The sequence below is a fragment of the Ochotona curzoniae genome, unplaced genomic scaffold (genome assembly GCF_017591425.1).
Source record: "Ochotona curzoniae isolate NIBS_2020 unplaced genomic scaffold, NIBS_Ocur_1.0 scaffold_2587, whole genome shotgun sequence".
Lineage (NCBI taxonomy): Eukaryota > Metazoa > Chordata > Mammalia > Lagomorpha > Ochotonidae > Ochotona > Ochotona curzoniae.
The window spans coordinates 13,654,317-13,671,875 of record NW_024467096.1 but is presented as its reverse complement, the minus strand read 5'-3'; the positions used below and the strand labels follow the sequence as shown (position 1 = coordinate 13,671,875).

The 17,559-nt window shown below is 44.1% G+C and overlaps 1 protein-coding gene across 1 annotated transcript in view; it reads right to left on the bottom strand.

Moving 5' to 3' along the window:
- The window catches only part of MASP1 (MBL associated serine protease 1), a 68,567-nt gene extending 57,567 nt beyond the window's left edge, over positions 1 to 11,000 (bottom strand). The window contains exon 1 of the mRNA XM_041002747.1: positions 10,758 to 11,000. Coding sequence (XP_040858681.1) covers positions 10,758 to 11,000 — 243 coding nt within the window. The remainder of the gene's footprint in view (positions 1 to 10,757) is intronic.
- Between the last annotated feature and the right edge of the window lie 6,559 nt (positions 11,001 to 17,559).

Sequence of the window (17,559 nt, the reverse complement as noted above, 5' to 3'; positions counted from 1 at the left end):
TTTGGAAGCTTTGGAAGACCCTGTGAGTAAAAGCTACATGGCTGGCAGAGCTAGGAATCCATTGACCTCAGATGGCATGTGTTGAAAGTTGATGTTCCAGACCAAGTTTCTGTCACTAAACCATTGAAAAAGCAAGGGTTATAACTAACGGTGAGATTAAAAATCCTTCCCTCTGTGTAGAACTGCCTAGTGTCTCTAATTTATGTGTGCCTAAATGCAGTTGTGTAATGAGGCAGAGTTCAGAAAGGTGATCTGCCTTGTCCAACGCCACCTGGCCCACGATTAGTGGATCTGAGACAATATCCAGATGGTCTGGCTTCCAGAATTGGTCCAATGCCTGGGATCTGACAACTACAGAGGTCACAGCAGGATGGGGCATCCAAGGACCTCGGGTCCTCTCCCATGTGAAGAAACAGAATTGTTTCAAGTTACATGCCCTGTCTGTGACAGAGGCAGGCTTGAGGCCCCACTGCTTTCCCTAGGATAATGTCCTGATGCATCCCTGAGGAGGAAATGTGTGCATGCAAATATTAGGAACCACGAAACACACTGTGGGCCTGAGAAAGCTGGCAGATCCTAAGTGGGCAAGAATCCCACAGCTTTCAGGAGGGCATGGCCATTCTCGGGGAGGGAATTTCACAGAAAAAGGGCAGCCTTAAGAGGGACCAAAGAAAAAGCTGGCAGGGGAGGCGCCTGCCTAGAGACTGGGAAGCAGGCATCCCGCAGGTGGGAAAATGGGCAGTGCCCACCATCTCAGCAGGAGTGGGCCGGGATGTGTCTGGGAACTGTGACTGAGAAGGAGGTTGGAAGCATTGAGGCTCCTCTTTGGCCCCTGAATGGCTAAGTCTCCTTTGCCCCACCCTCTCTGGGAATTTGGAGCTGACTCATTCACATGCAAATCCCTCTAGCAACTGGAGGCAAGGCCCCAAACAGTTTGTTGTAAGAAAACAGCCAAAGCACTGGGAAACAAAGGGTGGCTGTGTTCTGTGGCAGGCTGCCTGGTTCAAGGTATGCCACTGTCAGGACCGTGGTGATCAGGGCTGTGTGTGAGGGACAGAACTGAGCCACATGCAATCACTGTCTAGGACAGGATCTACAGGAATGTGTGCCTGGGCATTTTCTGCTGTTGCCTAGGACCCTGCCATACTCCATCCATCACTGACATCCCCAAATCTTTGCACAGAAATCTTTCAAAATGATGAAATGGGGACTAAATGATCCATAGCAGGTATCACTGGACCTGCCTCAGCAGTGGTGAGCCGCAGTCTGCAGCTCAAACCATCACACTAAGAACCCATTGTCAGCTTCTCAGGGATTTCGTTATCCCTTTGTGAAACGCAGCATTCAATAAAAGTGAAGTTTCATAACCTTACAATGAAATAACTTATATGAAAAATAAGCCAATCAAGCAGAAACTCCTCACTTTCAAATAACTTATGCACTATTCGATATCATCCATTCTCTTGTTACTGTCCATTGTATGTGAGTGGTGAAGCTGTAGGCCTTTTGCTCTCAGTGCCCTCCTTCACCCTTCAGTTTGGTTATTACTCAATTATAAGCACACAGATGTCTACAGGCCTCTGGTTTTCCACATACAAAACTCCCGCTGTCCCCTAGACACTAGGTGATCAAAGAAGACGTGAGCATGAAAGTAGTTTAACAAGTCAGCTGTTTCCAGGGCTGGCATAGTGGGTAAAACTACTGCTTACAACACAAGTCGTCACAGGTTTGAGTCTTAGCTGTTCCACTTCCCATCCAGGTTTCTTAAATAAATGTGCCTGGAAAACCAGCAAAAGATGGCCCAAGTGTTTGGGCCCCTGCCACCTGTATGGCAGATAGAGATGAAGTTTCTGGCTTCTGACTTTGTTATGCCTTTCAAAATAAAGAAATAAATATTTTCTTTAAAAACAACATGGTGTTACCTGGAAGCCTTAGCAGGACCCCTATTTCTCACCCTCCCTCCTGCTCCTCACTTGGATCTCTGCAGCTTGCTCATCCATTTCTATACTTTCTTTGCCATCCTTGATATTCTTCTCATGTACATCAAGTACTCTCCTACCTGGCAGCCTTTGCACTGCCTAGTCCATGTGGTTGGGGTGCTTTTCACCAGAGAAAAGTACATGGCTGACTTCTTAATCTTTAAGTCTTTACCTAAAGTGCTACCTGCCCTGTCTTTCCCCCCTACCTGAACTCATGCAGCTGCCATTATCCCTATTCTATCATGTTTCTTTGCTTATCAACTTACTACTATGACCAGTCCCATCCTTGATGACCTTTGATGAAGATTTCCTTGAGTCCTATGTCTATTCTTTTCCCTGCAGGTTGTTCTGTAGCACTACTCCCTACCTATTGCATTAGGTTTTGTGTTGTCTGCTTCTCCCTGCAATGTAAGCATCATGCTGCAGCAAAGATTTCTGTCTGCTCTGATGACTGCTGTCCTCCAATCAGGCACTTGAAGAGGTCAAGAACATGCTAGTCTCTAATATTATACCTGGGCATTTACAAAAACAGCAGAGGCAGGAAAGTCACTCTCACCTTCCCCTGACCCTTATCCCTGGAGAAGCATATCGCAGCAAAGCTACCTTTCCTATACACAACAGAAAGGAACATCCAGATTGTGAACAATTGGAGCTGCTGGCCTGCCACTAGTTCACTACCATGCCACCATAGTAGCCTTGTGCTTTCAACCATCTTTCATTCCAACTAACCTCTCTTTACCAGAATAAGCATGAAACACTCTGGCTTCTGTTTATTTGGTTCCTTTGTGTTGTGTAAAAGGTACATGGCATAAATTTATTGATCTTTTGTTCTAAATGCCTCAGCCATGAGCCTAGCCATGGAGAGCCACAACTTTTTTTTTTTTAAAACAAGGAATATTTGTTGGATACACAAAGGCTCTATACTCTTACTTTTCTTTCTATCAGCTCCCTGGGGTGGGTAGGGGGGGGTGCGGCTTAAGCTCTAGTTCTTGACAAGGTGTTTCCTGTGTTTGCCAGTGCTCACAGAGATACATCCCTGTGCACCCTACCTTGGCACAAGCCTTCACCTTTCCACATCACATGCTACACCCCAGCACCAAAAGTTTCCTTCTGCTCCCCATCACCCCTGAGCCTACAGCATTTGCATCTCTTCAACAAAGGAGCTATGGTCATACTCCTCAGATGATTACTTTTAATTCCTGCTTCAGTAGAATTGGTGTTTGGGACCTGGTATCTCCAGAGGAAAGAATCTCACTGGGGGCTACAACTTGGAAACTCACAAGAAACAGTTATCACGGTGTCATTTCCTTCTGGGATCAAGGCCTCCCATTCCTTCTCAGAGAATTAGCAGAGCTGCCACAGGAGCTGAGGTCAGTGCAGTCAGAAGGCTGAGGGCATGGCGTAAGTAAACATCGCCTAGAAGCTGAGAGCTCTGGGATTGAAAGATTTATCTTTCAATTACAAGCAAGACACAATTTGGCCTAGAGATTGGGGGCGGGGGAACACTGGGCTTCAAGTGGCAAACTGTTAGAACTGGAAGGGCAGAGAGTCCAATTCCCTCCCTGGGAAGATGTAAAACCAAGACCCAGATTGGAGCAGCAAGTTGCTCAAGACTCAGCATGATCAGAGGCTGCTTTCTAGACCTTCACTCTCCCAGCCAGATGTGGGCCTTTTCCTGTTCCTCCAAGCATTGTGGTTGCTACTGGAGAAAATACAGCAATGGGTCTTGAACTCGTGGGGCCGACAGTCTAGTGGGAATGACCTTGAGCTCACCAATAGAACTTGTGAACCACAAACAGATAAACTGAGAACTTTCCCATCCTTTGTAGCTTGGATTTCATTTCCTGTTATTTTTGTAAGATGGTTTTCTTCTCAAAGCTAGATAGAAAAGAAAGTTCCTTAATATGGTCTAGACAATTGCAAGGTCCATCTGTTTTACTAAATTACCATGACCCGAAAGGCTGAGTGTTGTTGATTTAATAACAATTCATGTTTGAGAAGCAAATCAAGGTTCTTTTCAAAATGGACTGTTGGGAAGCATACACTCCATGCAGGGATAGAACCATGACTTGCAAGTAATGAGACCAGAGATTGAGACCTTGTGTTTCCATAGCGATCTGGGCAAATCCAATTATGCCTCAGGTTCCTTTCTTGTAAGTTAGGTATAATAGACCCTGTTCTTCCCATTCCTAAAGAATCAAATGTGGTCACAGGTAGAAACTGCTGCAAAATTTATGTTGCCACAAGATAAATACATATTAGAAATAAAAAATCTTCTGTATGTTTTCAAAGCACTTTTCTACCTATTGTCTTACGAAACAGAACAGGTCATGTAATGCAGGTAATGGCAAAACCAGAGATGAGAAAGCTGACAATTTTGAGAATGTGGTGGTTCTTAGCAGGCACTTTATTTGTTATTCCACTGCTATCATTGCCACTATCATAGTTCTGATTGAGCTAATTATGCAGGTGTTGGACTCATGTCATTAAAGCATTCTGTTCATTTGGTTTTCATGAGAAATCCAAGAAACAGAAATTATTGTTAGGCCTGTTTTGTGGATGGTAAAAGGGACTCATACCAAGATTATGCAACTGTTTCAGAAAGAGGTATGGACAACACACAACCTCTTGTCTGACTGGCCCTAAATCCTAACTCCAAACTACATAGCTACACTTTGTTATTCTGATTCCACTTAACAGCTTCATTTCATTGAAGTCCTCCCACAGTCCATGAAGAAGACACCTTTTCCCTTATGAACTATTTTTTAACCATTGACAAAACCAATACTTGGGATCAGAAAGCTTGGCTGAGGTGTCTCACTCAGGAGTGGCAGAGATGAGATGCTAGTTTTGTGGTGTTTTAAGCCCTGTCTCAAAATCCAGCCCCTGTCTCAAAATCTAGCTCCTGTCTCAAAATCTAGTATTTTTACTATATTCCAAATCCCATGCCCTCAACTCAGTCTACATCTTTATACAGCTACTTTGTCCCTTTCATCTTCCTACTTTCCATCTCTAGGAAATTAGGCATTCTGCTATCATAAACTTGGCTGGAGACCTCTGCTTCCTCCTTCTTTTCCCATACACAGCTCTTCCCAGAATCCCCATCCAGGCTTCCCATTGGCTCCCTTGGAATATGAACTACATTCACTTTAGTCATGTTCAGTCTATACAATGCAATGACCTATGCAATCTTGTTCACTGATCCCAGTTTCTTTTGATTTTATCTGTACTCAACTCCCTTTTCCTATAGTTCCAGACCAAGCTTCCTCAAGCATATCCCCAACTGTGTCACCTTCCCATTTCTATATTCCCATGATACTTCATTGCTTCTCATTGGAGATCCTAAGATGCCAGGTAAGGGATGGACTTTGGTGCAGCAACTGAAGTGCTATGGGGAAATCTACATTCTATATTGAAGTTCAAACTTCAGCTGCCCTACTTCTTATTTAACTTCCTCCTTTTGTGCACCCTGTGAAGTAGCAGTTGATGATTCAAGTAGTTAGGCCACTGCAAACCACACAGAAGATCATTATAGAGTTGTCTGCTCCTGTCTGTGGCCTAACCTGGCTTTGGTTGTTACAGGTATTCAGGGAGAGACTCAGCTAATGAAAGATCTCTCTGTGATTGCTTTCTCTCTCTCTCTCTCTCTCTCTCTCTCTCTCTCTCTCTTTCTTTCTCTCTGTTTCTTTTTCTATTTCTACACTGAAATAAAAATAGACAAAATGAAAGAAAATAAAGGGAAGATAAATTCAGGAAGCATAAAAGGCTGAGATATGCTGCTTTGTAGTTAGATAAAAGCATACTTGGCTCATGAAATTCATGGGATATTGTTCACTCTGTGAAGACATCTTGCATTGATTTTTTGTTAAATATGTGTCATTCTCAGGTACTTTCCTCTTTGCTACTTTTGGTGAAGACACTGAAGTGAATGTTTCACTTTGCTTACTGTAAGAGAAGCAATAGTGCAAACCAGATGTGAGGCACATGCAGCAGGGAAGGAGCTGCAGGGAATGGTGAGGAGTCTGTTTTCAGGACCCCTCTACCTGTTCCAGATGATTGTTGGTGCATAATAAACTGCAAGAATCACCAGATTTTCCAAGTAAAATTGGAAATGCAGATTTTTTGTGTGTGTGTGTGTGAGATCAGAAATTTTATGTGGACAATAATTCATTTTTGTTTTTATTCAAAACACAAACTGAGCCAATAGAATTTTCTTGGCTGGCCAAGAAAATTCATTGCAGAATTAGCTCAATATTTTGACTCTTTGTGGCTTTGAGTGCACATGCTTAAACCCACATTTACCAAGAATTTTCTATGTCCACCTCCAGATAACCTTCTTTGGCCTTTCTCTGACATATCCATGACACACACCAATCCTGAGTATCCTGTGTTTTTCATTATCCCAACCTGCTGTATCTCCATGCTTTTACGGGAGCTGTACAGGAAAGTGCTTAAAGAAAGTGCAGTATGGGGTTATCTTTCCCCTTCAAGACCTGTCTCCTACCTTAACAGTTTCCATAGCCTTTCCCCACTACCCAGAAATGGCTTCTTAACTTAACTTGCTATCTCATACCCTTGAGTTCCTTTGTCCAGCTTTGTCAGTTATGCACCTGTTTCATTACATGCTGTGAAATTGTGGATTCCTTGAGGGTGGGGACCACCTTTGAGAACCCAACCTTTTGCGATGGCCACCTTATCCTAGATTTTAAATAGAATTCTTGGACTTCATCCAATATAGGAAGTGGGTAGCTGCTGATAGGTTTTCAGTGTGACACAATCAAAACAAAGTTCTGAGAAAGTCTCTGGATATACATATATGGAGGATGGATAAATGGAGAGGGACTGGTGTCTGATAGTCATCACCCATTGGCAAGAGACTAGGTGAGAGGAAGAAGAAACAGAGCTAAGGAAAACAATAGTAGAAATGTTGACTAAGCCAAAGAGACTAGGCTAACAGGAGGACAGTGGCATTGTGTCTTCTGAACATTTAATAAGCATCAATTGATCTTTAACAAGCACTGAGAAAAAGGGAGAACAAAAACAGAAGACAAGCCATTCTGACCTCCTTTTTAAATGAACAGGTGTTATGAAATGAATTTGAAAATAAGGTGTGTGCATCTTCTGTTTTCTTGGTGGTTCTTGTTTCTAAGTAACCATACCTCTTTAGTAACTATAGCCCCTTTGTAAGTACTGGTTGCTCACTCCATCTGGTGCTTAACCAAAAACGAGTGTGCTACATTTCTGGAAACAGAAAAGGCTGTTTTGGACATACGAAAAAGCAGTGCTCTGTTACATTTAAGGAATTTTCAAGAGCAGATTTGACTGTCTGCAACATTTGCCTTATCTTAAAATTAAAAAATCCTATTCATCCATAAGATGAAATTCCACTATTGTTTAGGATGCAAGGAGAGTATGAGATTTGAGATGTAAATTCTGCTTTCCAGCATAGTCTTGAATTCCTTCTTCCTAGGCTTTGGACAAAATGATTATGGAGACAGACTGTGATTTCTAAGGTTTTAGATATGAAGCCATTCAGGGTGAGGGGAGCCATAGAGACCACTTAGTGCAGGCAGCAAAGTCCCTTCTAGAAAGAGTCACATGCCTAAGGACAGTTAGGGTTGAATGACAAGCAGAACCTAGGTCTTCCATTGCCTTGGCCAACATCTGTACTCTGCCGTTTGCTGGCTGCATTTGCCCTCAGGATTTGTTTTTTCCTCTGTGCACTGTTGGTATCCACTACTGCAGCCACATTGCAAGGAAGCAGATGCTGCTATGCAGATGTGCATGCACCTGACAAAACAAAATACTATGGGAAATCAGGCTGAGGTAGGTAGATTGTCATAAGCAAGCATCTGGCCCATGGGCTTGGAGGCCTGTTCTTTTTTTTAAAATACAAATGTGTGCTGTCAACAGTTCCATCATGATCACTCTTATGGGCATAGGTAGGAAGGGAAGTTTGTGAGTTTGGGCTGAACCATCCATAGGAGTTCCTATTGGCTGAAATATCTTTTACATTCATTCCTCAATCTGCCAAGAGAATTGAGTTATGGAGTAAAATGTCTCAAAACAGGATATTAGCACATAAAGAAAAATCAGCGATACTGCAAGTTGCTTGGCAAAAGCCAATGGGAGTGAGGCAAGTTTACAAATTCCACTCAAATCACTTGTCACTCCACCAACATGCTAAGCAGGTTGTGGGCTCTAATTGGGTGCTATGGCCATGGAGCTTGGAAAGGTAGTTGCTACAGCCTCCCCATTTTCCAAGAGAATCTTGACTATGATAATAAGGGTTTGATGGGATCTCCTGCAAGATTCCGGGAGGGAAAATTGGGATTAAGATCCTGGGATTTAAGGCAATTTAGGAATATTCTCATCCAATCTCTCATGAAGAGATTAAGACATGGATTTTGGAGAGGAGTGTTGACTTATTTGGCATTATTGTGCATTCAGATGACACACCCTTGCTTTCATTCAGATAGTACTTGAAGAGTGTGGGCCTCGTTCTTAGAAATAGCACATGTTCTGAGACTTGGGAGAGGGTGGCAGTTAGAAAAAGGAACAGGCTTCAACTATGCATGGAACGCTGTGGGTATGAGTTCAGAGGCAGAGAGGTCTAGTCCTGTCCCTGGATTCTGACCTCAGTCTCCTCTTCTGTGCAGTGGGAACTTGAGCATAGCAGCAGGATTCAAGTTATCTTGCCTTAAGGGGCTTCACTGCGACCAAGGAAAATTGGTAAGCAGTGGTACCTGAGTCAGCCCAAGCAGCTCCACTTCTGTCTACTTGCTATGTAGGGCCTTGAATTTACTTAGAAGATGTTCCTGAGGGAGAAGTTATTTTAAATGCAATAAGAACAATGATAACCTGGGATCAGATGAGTCTCCAGGGGTAGTCTGCACCTGACATTCTATGACTTCTTGACTCTCAGAAGGAGAGCTTGCCAGGCATGTAGGAAGTACATAGGACCCTGGACCAGGTGAGTGCCAATTATCGGCTCATATGGGCACAGCATCCTGTGCAGGGAGGCCTGCTTCTGTTCCATGGCTGCTGGAACCCCTTTGGCAAGGTGACGGATAATGACATGATTGTATCCTGGGAGAATGTCAGCTACACAAGCACGCATGGAGAACTGTTATCTGTTACATCATGTTCATTTTTTTCATGTGAAGAAATTGGGAGACTGTCTGATTTGGAGTTGTTAGCTGCTTCTTTGTGTTGGCCAGAGGTTGTGTTTTCTAAGGTTATGTCTCTTTGAGATGGACCAGATCTTTTGTTTCACAATAGTCCCATCATTGCTACCACAGGGCACCCCATGCAGCAATGGTTCTGGATACCGGAAACATCTGGAGGTAGTTTTTCAGTTGTCAAGACTAGAGGGGGAGTAGTTGTTGGCATCTAATGAGTAGAAGCAAGAGATGTTACTAAAAATCCTACAATGCTTAAGACAGCTTTCCTCAACAAAGAATCGTCTAGTTCCAAACACAGATGCTGATGAGGCTGAGAAGCCCGAACATGAAGCACTATGGAATACTTCACACAAAAGGAACATATGCAATAACAATAACCTACATACAAAATGTGCTGAAGCATAGAAGGGGCCCATAGCACCTCTTACCATGCTTCTTTCCCCTTTGTAAATCCCTGCAGTATCCTCAAGCTCAGAGAAGCACAACTGGTAAGTCATTTAGTGGCCAAAAGAACCTTGGAGTCAAAATCACAGGATGTGAGTGTGCAACCTTGACCTACCTCATTCCAGCTCTTCTTGAGCTACTTGACCTGCCTCAGTTTGTTTCTTTGCCTATGAAATAGACTAGTAGTTCCTGACTCCTCGGATTATTTTAGAGTTTGGATGAGACTAGAAAGCATCTTGTAAACTCATAACTTTGCTTGTGCTCAAGCACTCTGGCTAACATGACAGTAACTCTTGCCAAATGACTGGCTGAGGTAAAGCATGACTACAATAATACTGGAAATATGGTATTATGAAAGAGTGATTGGAGCAGAACTTCTTTTGGGAAGTCAGAGAGAGCTTAAAAAGTAGATTCTTAGTTTTCCACATCATTTTGAACCAGAAGCAGGTTTATTAAATATGATCCCTCTAAAACCCTCTGATTTCAGCTCTGTGTTAAACCAAGAACAACTTCCCGATCTTGGCCATTTTTGTGGGTTCTTTTAAATTCCATGAAATGTTGCTTCTATGCTATAATCCTCTGCTGCTCTTCTCTGTGTAGTTCTGTCTAATGACCCGTTCTCCCTGCCTTTGCTGATGAATCACAAACTCTGCAGCATGGCAGGCAAGGTCTTTCGGAAAGAACCACACCTTCACTCACCTTTCCACTTTTGCCCTGACTGTGTAGAACCCTCTGTCTTGCAATTTGCAAACATTTGGTTATTATTTCAGGAATTGAGCAATGCTTTCTAATAGTGCAGCTTTGTGCATAATTACGGCTCTGTTCCTGTTGGATTTCTGCTTGTTTTGGAGACTGTTCTTCTCTGCTTTGGACCATGGAGCAGAAGGTAATAGAAATATTAGACTTTGAGTATGGAAAAGAACAAAGGATACTGTGGTTAGCTGAGTCACACACTACTAGTGTCAGTTTTCAATAGGGTCCTTTCTAAGTCAACCCATTTATTTCCCAATTCGCATCTCACTGCTGACCTTTCACAAACGTGACCTTCTAGATGCTGCCCTATGAGGGAAAGGACAGTGTTTATTTCACCTGGGCTTCCTTAACTCCCAGTAAAACTCCTGGGCCAGGTAGGGAACACTGGGGAGCTTACCTTCACATAGTCATATTCACAAAGGTAGGAGGATTCCAAGTTGAAGTGCATGAAGTAAAGTTTGATACGAAAGCCTTCTGGCACCGTGATATTCCATGTCACCTCTGAGTCACTTGGATAGGAGTCAGGATAGCCAGGTGACTGGATCTGGCCGAACATATCATTTAGCTCCACAGTGTGGGCTGAAGCTTTCATCAGGGAGAAGCACAGGGCATGACAGAGAAGGAGCCACCTGGAAGACATGAATGTGGGTCTGCTTATATTCACGGACAGAGCCCAACACGGTCTAACAAGACTAGCAGCCAGGAGACCTACTTCTCCACCTGCCTTGGCCTTGGGCCTTCTGTAATTGTTTGTCTTCTTTGGGCCTTGTTTACCCAGTCTGGCACATGAAATTATGGAAACTAGATGACTTCTGAAGTTTCCTCAACTTTTGATCTTTGGGATATTTGGTAATCATATGTTTAAACTTTTCCAGCAAGTTCTAGATCTGGGACTGTGAACATATATCATTTTACTGTTGAAAGTGTAACATTGTTAAGTAGGCAAAAATTGCTATCATTTTTCAGTTCAGCTTCTTTTGCAAATCATACATTTGTAATTGATTTTCCTAAAAAGTAAGTGCTAATAACTCATTTTTCTAATGTTTGTATCAGTAATAGAATCTATAGGAGTTTAAACAGGTTTTAAGAAGCAGTTGTCCACAAAAAATCAAATGATGTAAAATGTTGAACAAAGATAGAATAGGCAAAATAAGTTTTCTTCTTGGTATATATTCTAATAAAAAATGAAACCCTAAAAAACATGAGGATATTTCAAAAACTTCATGGAAAGTATGTAGTTTTTAAAATTTTGCATTGATTTATGAAGTACTCTTATATTTCTGCAGTAATCAGAGATAAAGAACTGTTAGAAGAGCTACAAAAGGGGTCAAGAAAATAAAACTTACAGAACACAACATATGTGACTGATGCAATGCTGAGGCAGATTGACCAAAGCTCATCAAAGCGCCGATGGTAAGCACACTACAGGAGGCACCTTATCTAACAGGTCAGTCCCCTGCTGGGACCAGGAACCTTGAACTCAAACATCCCAAAGTTGGCTCAACAGCCAGCTTTGCTCCCAATTAGTTCCTGCTCTCATTTCTCTTTTTTCTTTGAATGGCATTCCCATTTACGTTTCCTAAGCCTGTGAGTTTACCATTCCCTTTCCTTTTATACCACATTTATAGTCACCAAGCTCTATTTATTCTACTTCCTGTATTCTGGAGACCTATCTCTCCTCTTTAGTCATTTCCTATTTGAAAGCCTTTGATCTGAACATTTTCTGAAGCATCCTGACTGATCTACCTGCCCTCTCCTTTATATCATTCAGTGACTTTCTGCCAAAGTTGTTTTCCTAAAACACAGATGTGACTGCACTACTCTGCAGTGCCTGCAGGGTATGGCATCTGTGTTCCCAGGGTGGCTGAGAAGGCTGTTTTAGACCTGGTGCTGATCGGCCTGCCCTGCCTCATCCCCACAGCTGTCAGGTGGGCCTTCTGCCATTGTGGAAGCCTGCCATATGACCGGTGCCCATTCCTCACCTATGGGTTTCAGGTGCTTCATTTTTCTTCCATCATTCAGCCTGAAGCCTCCTAGGCTAGCGTACTTCCTTTGGTCCAAAAAATATTCCACAGTTCTGGTATGTGGCTGTGTGAGAGCAGCTATTACACTGCTCAAACACAATCTAAGTACACGTGGGTTCAAGTCTTAGTTCTTCTACTCCCTGGGTGCGAAAACATGGGTAAACAGTCTCTCTGAACTTCAGTTTGCTCATAGGCAAGCTTTCTAACTTCTCAGTTACAGGGCTTGTATGACTATTAGAGATGACAAATGGAATTGACCTGATATGTAATTGATTATGAATGTGTGCATGTGGGGCTGGAGTCTTAACCTAAAAAGACAATGCTGAGAAAATTGGCCAGCATCTTTGGATTCACAATTGTATGTTTCCTAATTAGAAAGTTATCCTGCCTCAGTGACCTCCTCACATATCAGCCTTGTGTATGTATTTGTATGTGTGTCTGAGTAGGCACACATGGCAAAATAACTGTATGTCTAGATTCAATCATCTGGCTATCTCACGTAGTATTTACCTAAAAGTCAAGTAGGTATGTACAAAAATATGCGGAAGGACACACACTGAATTATTAACCATCACAGTCTATGAAATAGAAATGTTTCTCTTTTTGGTATGTGATCCTTCTAGAACATACACAAAGTGACTTTCACATATACAAAATGACTTTGCAAATGTTTCCTGAAGCCCCTTCCGCAATGTGTGAGACGCTATTAACAAAGTAAAATGTTTTAATCCAACAGCCAATGTCCATGTTTCTAAGACCCAATCTGTGGAGCGAGACCCTCAAAGACAGAGAGAAGGGAGGCATATGTCCATTAGTTTAAATATGTCCTTATGTGAGTTAGGAAGAAAGCTCAGACCAGGAAGTCTAACATGCAAAGTGTAGGGCTCCCATGTTCAAGTTAGGAAATGTACCAGAATTGATAGGGCCTGGAGTTCATGTTCAGTCATGCCATGCAGACAAAAATGGATTCAAGGGCAGGCCCTAACTTTATTGATCCCAGCCTGAGGGGAGCCTTGGCAGGTCTTCTTGGGTTCCTCCTCCTTGAAGTGGTAATAGTAATGACTTCCCACAGAGCTGTTATCCCTAGGAGGGTTGGAAAGTACTTTGTTAACTGGCCAGCCCCAGGCCAAGTTTAGTTCTGATTACCCCATCATGCTGCTTCCCGAAAAGCAGACGTTAGGCATGAGCCTTGGCTCACAATAGCAACACCCAGATTATGCAAGGCTGAAAGGGCAACTTTCTCCATGTGGGTTTCTCTGGTCTGCAGCATCCAGGAGACTTTGAGTCTCCTAAGGCCAGTGCTGTCAAGGCTGGCAGCTGACAGCCCCAGCTAGCCCAGAGGCTCAGCACCATGTGTGGAAGGCAACTGGTCAGCGTGGGAGGGAGGACTGGGAAGCTTTTTGTTCTCCTCTGTTTGCATATCCAAACAGTTTCACACATATGAAGCAAATATCTCCTTTCATGTAATAGGCTTGAGCATATGCTTGCTTGCTTGCTTTAGGCGCTGTGAATCAAAAGAATCTAAGTGGCAGCTTTCATTCCTCATCACACTCTCTGCTCTTGGCTTCCTATACGCCAGGCACCGGCTGTACAATTCCTGACACCTGTTATCTATCCTCCAGTTATTCAAAAAAAAGTTTAGCTACATTTGCTCAAAATGTCAAAAGTAATATATAGAGCTTGGATCTCATAGGCTGCACTGTAGGAGCAGACTATCACGGATGCATCAAGATGCCTGTGTGTGTCTAGGATTGTGGAATGAATGACATTTTCCGTCTGCTCCATTTATTTTTCCTCATTCCAACCTGCACAACACCAAGATTCCCTTTGTGAGATTAAAAGTTGGAAGGGAACCATACAGATCCCTTCTATGGCATCGTTTTATTGGGGGGAGCAGATGATGAGAAGGATACCCCAAGAGATGTCACATCATGCCCAACACCATCTGGTGAATTAACTTCAACAGAAGAAGGCAGTAACAAAGAGCCCCCAGAAGAAGCTGGGGCCATGCCCATATCATGCCCAGGCATTTGGCCAAAGCAATTAATCCTGTGAAAGATAATTTAAAAGCCCATGACTTTACGTGAAATTAAAAAAAAAAATTCAAGCACCAGTGCTTTTCCCCAAGATACATTCTGGCTTAATTGGCCCAGGGTGAGGTATGGGTATTGGCAGCTTTGACAACGCTGCAGGTCATTCTGGGGTGCAGCCAGCTCTGGGAGCTGCTGGTATGGTATAATAGACCTGGTGGAGAGTCCAGTGGAATACAACTGAAAAAATCTTGGGCCCAAGATTGAGTCTGGGTCTTATCCAGATCACCAGTGTGACTTTGGCCAAGTTGCTTAACTGCTTTTCTCTTCATTTATACATAAATGCTTACCTCATCCCTAAGCTGAAAAGCTCATGAGACAGGGCCCGGGAAAGTGCTTGGGAGTCTCTTTAGTGTTGTATCTGAGTGAGGCAAGACCCGTTAGGGACACTTCCAGGGGAGAACTTTGCTAGTAAGTTGCCTTGCCTTTTGATAAAATTCATTTCAACCAACACTTATAGCTAACTGGCATTGTGCTAGGTGCCTGCTGTCCAAAGACAAAGACCTGGATTCTGCACGCTGTAGGGGAGCTGGAAATTCATGCTAAGAGATATTACAAGGAGAGTAAGAGATGCAATTCTAGCTCTATCCATGCAGGGTGGTAGTCAGGGAAGAAGTGAGTTTGGAACTGTTAGCTGTGGTAGGTGGGAAATTGGCTGCAGGGGAGGGTTGTTTCAAGGGGAGGACTGTGCACGGGTAGAGACACGCAACTGTTATTCAGTTGGGCATGGTTGGGGCGGTGAGTGGTAGGGTGGGATTTAGATCACTGATTGGTAATCAGCTGTTCACTTCATAAGGAGGGGCATACTTTTCATTTCTTAAAAATTGGCATTATTATTTCATTTTTCTTGGGAGAAAGGAAAATGTACTTTGAGAGTAGACTTAAAATGGCAATAGGCAGATGAATAGAGCACCTGGGCACCTTGACGGCTTGTTTGTGGCTCCCACACCAGGTAATTGGCCCCAGATGCAGCAAAGTTGTTAGGTGATTTTGCAAAATGCAAACAAATAGAAATGCTTCTCCATTAAAAGAAAATTAGTGTTAAGAGAGGTGTTTAGGGACTTAACACATCAGCTGAGTTTTTTTTTTTTTTACTTTTTTGTGTTTTTAGCAGCATTAATATTTATAAGGAATAAAAATAGTACCAGGAGCTGGGTTTTAAGATGAAAGCGGGGGGTGGGGGGGGGACTTGCATGGAATATCTGGGAAGATGAACAACTAGGAAGGTTGAAGAGCATAAAACCAGTTAGAATTGTAAAGTACCAGGTGCCAGGTGCCAGAACACCAAAAGATCCTTTTGTTAAACACACACACACACACACACACACACACACACACACACACACACACACACTGCAATATCCCTTTAAGAGCCATTTGATGCCGCGATTCATAGAACTCATAGCCTGATTCATGCCACCAGCTGCCTCCGATTTCAGTGAGAATGCAGAAATGTCTCCACTGTAAATGGGGATAGGTTTCCAATTTTTTCAATGGAGCTTTATAACTGGCAAACTTTCCGAGGGTTTAGAAACCACAGGGCAGAGCGGTGGAAGCGGGTGTCTTTTCCGGTCAGAACAAATAAACACTGAAACACAGAGAGCTAACTCTGAAAGTGTTGGGAGGGCTACATCAAGGCTGTTGGCAGGGGAGGAAAACGAAAAATCAGCCTTTTGGGCCTTGGGAGGAGAGCCCGGTGGCCCGCAAGCAGCACCCTACTCCAGCCGATAATGAGGGGGTACCTTGTCGCAGCGGCGCCAGCGCCCAGAGCAGAATTTGCACAAAGTCCCAGGCTTCAAGTTGCTGGGCTCAGCAGCTTGGTGAAGGCGCGCCCGGCCAGGCGTCTACCGCTCCCTTTTTTGAGCCCCAGGGGCTGATGGAGCGGACTCTCCTCTATCCCCCACCCCCAGCCTCTCCCACTCCTTACCTCCACCAGCTGCCCCGGCAGGACCCTCAGGTGAACCTGCCCTGGGCCAAGGTCAGATGCTCCTGGTTACTTGACACCTGGTTCCCCCCAAACAGGCTCAGTGCCCCCTCCTGCCCTGGCACTCACCTCATTTTCTTGGCTCACGTCCTCCTGGCTGCCTGATTTTGGTCTCTCAGGGCTGACTTGTCTGTGAGCTTGTTCCCGGTGTGGTGTCAGCGATGCCTTATCTTTGTTCTGAGGTCCCTGTGTGTCTCTGGAATTGGCTGGCATTCTCCATTCAGGTCACGCCTTCCCCTGCCTGCAACAGATCCCCTCTCCCCCCTCTCCCCCTGGCTTTTCCTCTCTCCTCGCTGGGGCTCTGACTGCTCTTGCACACACGCAGAGGGACCTGACACAACAGAGTCTGTCTTCTCCCTCCCAAGGGCTGCTCCTCCACTTCCCTCCCTTTTCTACTACAGCTGACTGGAGCCCTGGAGAGAAAGTGACTGGAGGCTTACAAAGGTATTTGCACCATGGGATGTGTGTGTGTGTGTGTGTGTGTGTGTGTGTGTGTTTGGAGAGAGAGAAAGAAAGAGAAAATGAATGCAGGGGACAAAGTCTCTTCTGTGTCCCTTGCTTCATGGCTGTAATTTTCTGTTCTTCTTCAGGACACAAGCAAAAGAACGCTAATTGAACTGAAATAACCACAAAGGCCATTCTCACATCTACACCAAGAGGAGGAAAAAAGCCCAATCCCAGAGTTTCCTGTGCAAAGGAGCACAGGTTTTCTGCGAACAGACCCACAGGACCCCAAGAAACAGGAGCTCCCAGCCCTGCAGGTGATGCCGGCTCTTCTAACCTAGTGCAGAGGCTGGGACCATCCCAGCAAGGACCCAGGCCAGCAAGAAAGGCCAGAGACCCCTGACCTGGGAGCACCATCTCTGTTCCCGTGGTCTATGCAAAAATGATGACCCTGGGGCCAAGGGCAGTGAGCACATCCCATACTGCTTGGAGGACGACATGTCTGGGCATTTGGCTGAGGACTTTCCCTTGTGGCTGACACAGTGCTGGGTCTCCATGTCATCGGCAGGTTCTCTCACAAACTTGTGAGGGCTCTACTGTTTCACGACGGAGCAACTCGAGAGAGATTTGACAGTTTACCAAGATCATCCAGTTCTT